The sequence below is a fragment of the Lepidochelys kempii genome, chromosome 3, assembly GCF_965140265.1.
Source record: "Lepidochelys kempii isolate rLepKem1 chromosome 3, rLepKem1.hap2, whole genome shotgun sequence".
NCBI classification, from domain to species: domain Eukaryota; kingdom Metazoa; phylum Chordata; order Testudines; family Cheloniidae; genus Lepidochelys; species Lepidochelys kempii.
In genome coordinates, this window is record NC_133258.1 from 210,060,490 (window position 1) to 210,067,285 (window position 6,796).

A 6,796-nucleotide genomic window follows, 5' to 3' on the forward strand; every position below is an offset into this window, starting at 1 on the left:
CAAGCTAGCCCGAGGGGCTACAGTCAAGAGCAGTCAAAGCTGGAACAGCTTTGGTGGTATCCTTTAAGTACGGAGTTTGTCCTATGTCCGTGACTCCTCAGAACTGAGCAATCAGATTTTGACATGGTATAGTGTGTTTTGACAAAGGATATGAACAGTCATAACTTTTTATTTCCTCTTATCCTAACCCTGGTGAAAGGGTTGCAATTTGTGATTGTCATATAAGACTGAATATTCAGTTATGTTTTACGCTAAGTGAGAAGAACATGCATTTAGTTTGGTTCCAATTCTAGTCTGTACTTCAGAAGTTCACTGCCACCATTTTTATTGTACTTGGCAGTATGATCAAGCAAGCTTCATGATTGGAACAGCTCAGATGTTGCCATTAAGAACATTAGCAATGTGAGGGAGAAGACCTAGCAGCACTTACCCCTGCTATGGCCAACTTACATCAGTAGTACTAGTCTCCTATTCTAAAAGTGTTATTTTAACTTGCTCAAGTGTGAGGTAGCAAGAGAGGATCAATAGCATTTCACTAGTCTATTTAAGTATTCAGCAACAGTATCTTATTGTAGAAACAATGAAGAGGTAACATTTTCACTAACTTTACTGAAACATTTGTGCCAAAGTTTTCAGAAGTTGCCTTTGATTATGGGTTCCTAACTGGAGAGGTCTTGGGCCTGAGTCTTAGGAGTGCCAAGTCAGTGGAAGCTGTAGGTGCTCAATACCCCTGAACTTTAGGCCCAAGATGTCTTCTGAAATTCTGTATCTTCTTATCTGTATTTGAAGGACTGGTGGCTTTCAGACATGGATATTGGCCACAGTGCAAATGTTTTACTTCTAGTTTGAAATAATTTCATCTAAGAGCTTTTAGGCCTGTATTCCCTTAAGTCAGTATGACTTTTTAGTGGAGTTAATCATGTTTGAGTTTGTCTAGTATTTCCTTAGACCACCACCTCCCTATTTTCTTGAACGCAGCACACTTTACCCTGAAGGACAGAATTACTGCTGAACAAATATAGATTTTTGATGAGGAAGAACATCATTAAAAGCTGTAAATTAAGGGAAGTGTTCAGGTTATTTCCCCCTTTCAACAGGTTTGCAGAGTACCTGATCTGTAAGTTCCAGTTTCTACTTCTGCCAAGATGTCTCCATATCCAGTGGACTAGCAAGTGTATCACCGCTAACCAATGGCAGCATATGGTATCTACCAATCAGCTTTTGGTTAACAATGCTGAATTCAACCACCTGGTTTTCAAACTAAGTGTTCCAATCATGCAACAGTGTAATTAACAAAATGTTGTAAGTATGCCCAACATGCACTGAGACTTCAACATTTGACTGAAGATATTACATTGTATTTTAACTCCAAGAGCCTATGACTTAGCAAAACATTGCCTGTCTTTCTAGCTCTAAAATCAGACAGTCACATTCTCAAATGTTTGGTTTGTTCTTGAGCCATACCGTACGACCTTAGACTCAAATATATAGGAGTCTAAGTAGCAAACCCTTGAAGACAGTAGGTCCCATTATTAAGAGAGGACTTGCTACAAGAACATTGATGCTCCAGTGTACAAGTCTGCTTCCATGACAAACAGTATATTAGTACAAGCATATTCTTGTAAAGGGGCAAGGAAAGTCTAGTTTATCTTCATCGGATCTCTTCTCAGTTGGTCAGTAAAATTTCACAACCAGACCCCACTTTAAGTGCTGTAACCAGAACCAGTAAGCACATTACATATTACTAGGGCTGTTTTGATTTTATTTGAATGAGAAAATAAGTTGCTCCCATCATTTAGAATTTGAGTCATTAAGGTTTTACACGACTTAACATTTTTATCTATATTACGTTTTCTGCATTTCCCATCATGATAGTGTCCAAATGCTATCCTTTGCCTTGGCTTATTTACAGAGTTGTAGAGTATTACAAATGTATTCTCCCTGAGAGATTTGGCAACAATTATGCACATAACTTATGACCTACACAAAGGCAAGGTCCCCAGGTCACCTGCCAGCTAGAACCACGTTGCAGCATAGGGTAAGGTCACTAAAACGTTATCAGTTCAATTCAGTGTTTCCACCCAACTCCCTCTATGCACACACTGAAGGGGTTGTTTCAGACTCACTACAGGAACCATCTGCGCGGGGCAAAGCTCAAAGAGCCTTTCCCTACGGAGGGCCAGGAGCTGAGAAGCAACAAATGAGGGAGTTGGAAGGGATAAAACTGGCACTTCAGGATTTCTGTTCTACTTAAAAGTAGGTCACAGCATAAATGAACCGCCAGGACCGCGCTCCAACGCGAGCGGATTCCTCCCTGCAGCCGGCTGCCGCCACCACGGGCAGGGCGACCAGGGGGGACGGGGGCAGGGGAACAGGCGCCTCTGCAAGACACAGCCCCGAAAACAGGGACTGCCCCCATCGCACCGGGACACCGGCTCCCTAGCTACAGGCCTCGGCTCCCAACGCCCGCCCGCCCGCGGCAGCTTTCCTGCCCACCCGCCGACACGGGACACAACAGGACCCACAAGTGTACGGGCCACCCCCTGCCGGCCACCCCCCAAAACGTGCCGGGCAGGCCCTGCGACCTGCAGCCGCGCCCCCAAAACACTCATGAGAACCTGTCACCCCCCGCCGCGCCGAGCCCCCCCGGCCAGCGCGCCCCCCCGCGCCGAGCCCCCCCCGCCGTGCCCCGGCCAGAGCCCCCCCCCGTCACCCCGCGCCGAACCCCCCCCGCCGTGCCCCGGCCAGAGCCCCCCCCCGTCACCCCGCGCCGAGCCCCCCCCGCCGTGCCCCGGCCAGAGCCCCCCCCCGTCACCCCGCGCCGAGCCCCCCCCGCCGTGCCCCGGCCAGAGCCCCCCCCCGTCACCCCGCGCCGAACCCCCCCCGCCGCCCCGCCCCGCGCCGAGCCCCCCCCGCCGTGCCCCGGCCAGCGCGCCCCCCCGTCACCCCGCGCCGAGCCCCCCCCGCCGCCGCCCCGGCCAGCGCGCCCCCCCCCCGCCGCGCCCCGGCCAGCGCGGACCCCCCCCCCCGCCGCGCCCCGGCCAGCGCGGACCCCCCCCCCCGCCGAGCCCCGGCCAGCGCGGACCCCCCCCCCGCCGAGCCCCGGCCAGCGCGGACCCCCCCCCCCGCCGAGCCCCGGCCAGCGCGGACCCCCCCCCCCGCCGAGCCCCGGCCAGAGCGGACCCCCCCCCCCGCCGAGCCCCGGCCAGAGCGGACCCCCCCCCCCGCCGAGCCCCGGCCAGAGCGGACCCCCCCCCCCCGCCGAGCCCCGGCCAGAGCGGACCCCCCCCCCCCGCCGAGCCCCGGCCAGAGCGGACCCCCCCCCCCCGCCGAGCCCCGGCCAGAGCGGACCCCCCCCCCCGCCGAGCCCCGGCCAGAGCGGACCCCCCCCCCCCGCCGAGCCCCGGCCAGAGCGGACCCCCCCCCCCGCCGAGCCCCGGCCAGAGCGGACCCCCCCGTCACCCCGCGCCGAGCCCCCCCGGCCAGCGCGCCCCCCACCGCCGCCGCCCCGCGCCGAGCCGTCCACCCCCGCCGTGCCCCGGCCAGCGCCCCCCCCGTCACCCCGCGCCGAGTCGCCCCCCCAGTGGGCCCCCACTCGTGCCCCGGCCAGAGCGCCCCCCCGCCGCCGAGCCCCACCCCGCCGAGCCCAGGCCAGCGTCCCCCCCCGCCGCCCCGCGCCCCGGCCAGCGCGCCCCCCCCCCGCCAAGCCCCCCCCGCCGTGCCCCGGCCAGCGCCCCCCCCGTCACCCCGCGCCGAGCCCCCCCCGAGCGCCCCCCCGTCACCCCGCGCCGAGTCGCCCCCCGTCACCCCGCGCCGAGTCGCCCCCCCCCGTGCCCCAGCCAGCGCCCCCCCCGTCACCCCGCGCCGAGCCCCCCCCGCCGCGCCCCGGCCAGAGCGCCCCCCCCAGTGGGCCCCCACTCGTGCCCCGGCCAGAGCCCGCCCCGCCCGACGCGCGCCAGAGCCCGCCACACCCGGCCCCGCCACCGCCGGCGCTTGGGGCAGAGCCCGGAGCCCCGGCCCGGCCGCTCGTTACCTGGCGGCCCCGCGCGCTGGCCGCCCCGCGCCGCGTCCCCTTCCGCCATCTTGTCCGGGTTTAAAATTAACTCCGCGTGACGTCAAACGCCGCCGCGAGACCTTTATCGGCCGGCAGCGCGCGGCGCCGCCAATCCCGCTGCGGCGCGTGCCCGGCAACTGCGCCGCCGGCTCCGCCCCATCCGGGCGGGCGGTCCGGAGCCCGCGGGGTCCGAGCGCCGCCGGGTTCCCTGCCCGCCGGGCGCCTGGCTGCCGGCGCTGCCGGGTCCTAGCGCCCGCTGGGGCGGCCCTCCCCCGAGCTAGGGGTGCCAACCCTCCAGGATTGGCCTGGAGTGTCCAGGACTTAAAGATTAATCTTTAATGAAAGATTATGACATGTGATGAAATTTCCAGAAATACATCCAACTAAAATTGGCGTCCCTACCCCCAGCTCCAGGATCCCGAGCGGCCAGGGCCTGGAGCCCTCACGGAGTCACCGCGCCCGTCCCCCAACTCACCCCCACCCACCTCCCCTGGAGTCATCCCACCAGAACCCCTGAGTCACTCCACACATCTCCGCTAACTCACCCCACCCATCCCCACACCCCCGGAGTCACCCACCCATCCCCCCCGACTCACCCCTGCCCACCCCCGAGGCCTCCCCTGCAGAATTACCCTTGCCCAACCCTGAAGTCATCCCCCTGAAGTCACCCCTGCTTCCCCCTCCCCAGAGTCACCCCTGTATAAACAGAGTGAAATGGGAGTGGGTGGGACCCCAGCAAACATGAGGTATCAGGGCCCAAATCTTTCTTGTTGGGCATGCTGAATCAGCACCTGGTGTGGCTGCAGTCACTCATCCCAGCTGACATGTCCTACCCAAGTCGGGCTGCAGGCCGTGCTGGTTCCTGGCGACACTAATTTCCTATGTGGCCTTGGGCAAAGTCAACTGATCACTCTCTGTGCCTCAGTTCCCCATCTGTTGAATGGGGAGAATAATTCTGACCTACTGCACAGTGAAGATCCTGGGAGGGAAGGTGCTCTGGAGATACCAAAGAGCATCCTCAGGATGGGTGGAATCAAAATAACGCCTCTCACTTTCTTATCTGTGACACATCATCCAGGAAGCAGCCCAGAACCTGGCTTTAATGCCGCTGGATTCACACACCACTGCTGCAGCTGGCAGGCATTGGTGGAGATGGGTCTTTGCTACCTTAGGGAGCATGGAAAGGATGTTCAATGTTGCAGTCGTGGTTGTCACCAGTGGGGGAAAAGGTTGCGGCTCTTTAGTGTCATTTAGAGTCGCTGTTGAGACTGAAGCTGGCATTAGCTACACCAGCCCCCAAGGAATGGCTTGCATGACTGCTTCACAATCTTAAAAATATTGCCCCATAATTGTTACAGATCTGGATTTTAAAAACATGGGCACCATAGCAACTCTTGTATCGCCTTGATAAATCTTGCCCTTTCAGATTTCAGCAATCAATAGGGGTTGCTAATGGCATCAGGAGTGCTAAGTTCTGCCTCCAGTGCAATGTGATTGGGTTGGATTTGCCCATGATCATAACGAGTTGTTTTCCACATCTTTTTCTTTCTTTTGCACGAGTTTATGGCTGCTTTATGTCACCGGACTGTACTGGTGAGTCTGGCCAAAATGTCCTAATCTGTGTTCGCAAAAAGAAAAGGAGGACTTGTGGCACCTTAGAGACTAACCCATTTGTTTGAGCATGAGCTTTCGTGAGCTACTGTAGCTTATGCTCAAATAAATGGGTTAGTCTCTAAGGTGCCACAAGTACTCCTTTTCTTTTTGCGAATACAGACTAACACGGCTGCTACTCTGAAACCTAATCTGTGTTGTGACTCCAGGCACCTTTTTGCATTTCTGTCTTCTCAGACAATTCAGACTGTCAATTTCTCTTTATGGTTCTCATGCAGTATTGCAATGCTACAGTGTTTGGTTTGGAAACACATAAGGGGAACATTTAACTGCAAACAAAAACCACACAATTTTCAGTGAAACTAAAATAATTAAGGAAAGTTGGTGTTGGTCCTGCTTTGAGCAGAGGATTGGACTAGATCAGCGGTCTCCAAAGTGGGGTGCGCGCGAGACGATCCATTGGGGGGGGCAGCAGGAGGAGCACAGCTGGAGCAAAAGGGCGGCGTGGCAGGAGGAGCGCTGCCCTAAGATTGGCCGGAATGCCGCCCCTTACAGCGTGCCGCCCCAGGCACGTGCTTCCTACGCTGGTGCCTGGAGCCGGCCCTGAGAGGTATCCTGAGGGAAGAGTGGGGGTTCCACAACGCGGAGCGGTTGACAGTGGCGCCCTCACTCGTTCGTTTGCTTTCAGCGTATTGCGACGTATTGCAGTTTACATGTGCCCGGTTACGGGGATTTACGGATTATATTATCTAGTTTTAACTCACCTAACCCTCACAAAATGGACAAGTGGCTTAAAAAGATTCCTGCAAAGAATCCGCGGATTGAAGATAATACTAATAATGCGAGCACAAGCGAACAACAAGAAAATGGCAGAGCTGACACTTCCCCTACTCCTCGTACCAGCTCTTAGTCAGCCACATTACGAGGTAAAAACGACGATGACCTAATCAGATCTGACAAGAAGTCGGCCAAAAAAATTCGAAATTATCAAGACAACTATTTGAAATATCGATTTACATCCACTATCGTTAATGATGAACCTCGCCCTAAGTGTATATTGTGCCTTGAGATATTCGCTGGTGAGAGTATGAAGCCATCACGATTAGCAAGACATTTAAAAACTAAGCATTC

At 56.7% G+C, this 6,796-nt stretch overlaps 1 protein-coding gene across 1 annotated transcript in view; it reads right to left on the reverse strand.

The window, feature by feature from the left end:
* The window catches only part of ATL2 (atlastin GTPase 2), a 51,010-nt gene extending 46,839 nt beyond the window's left edge, over positions 1–4,171 (reverse strand). The window contains exon 1 of the mRNA XM_073339967.1: positions 4,034–4,171. Coding sequence (XP_073196068.1) covers positions 4,034–4,082 — 49 coding nt within the window. The 5' untranslated portion in view covers positions 4,083–4,171. The remainder of the gene's footprint in view (positions 1–4,033) is intronic.
* Between the last annotated feature and the right edge of the window lie 2,625 nt (positions 4,172–6,796).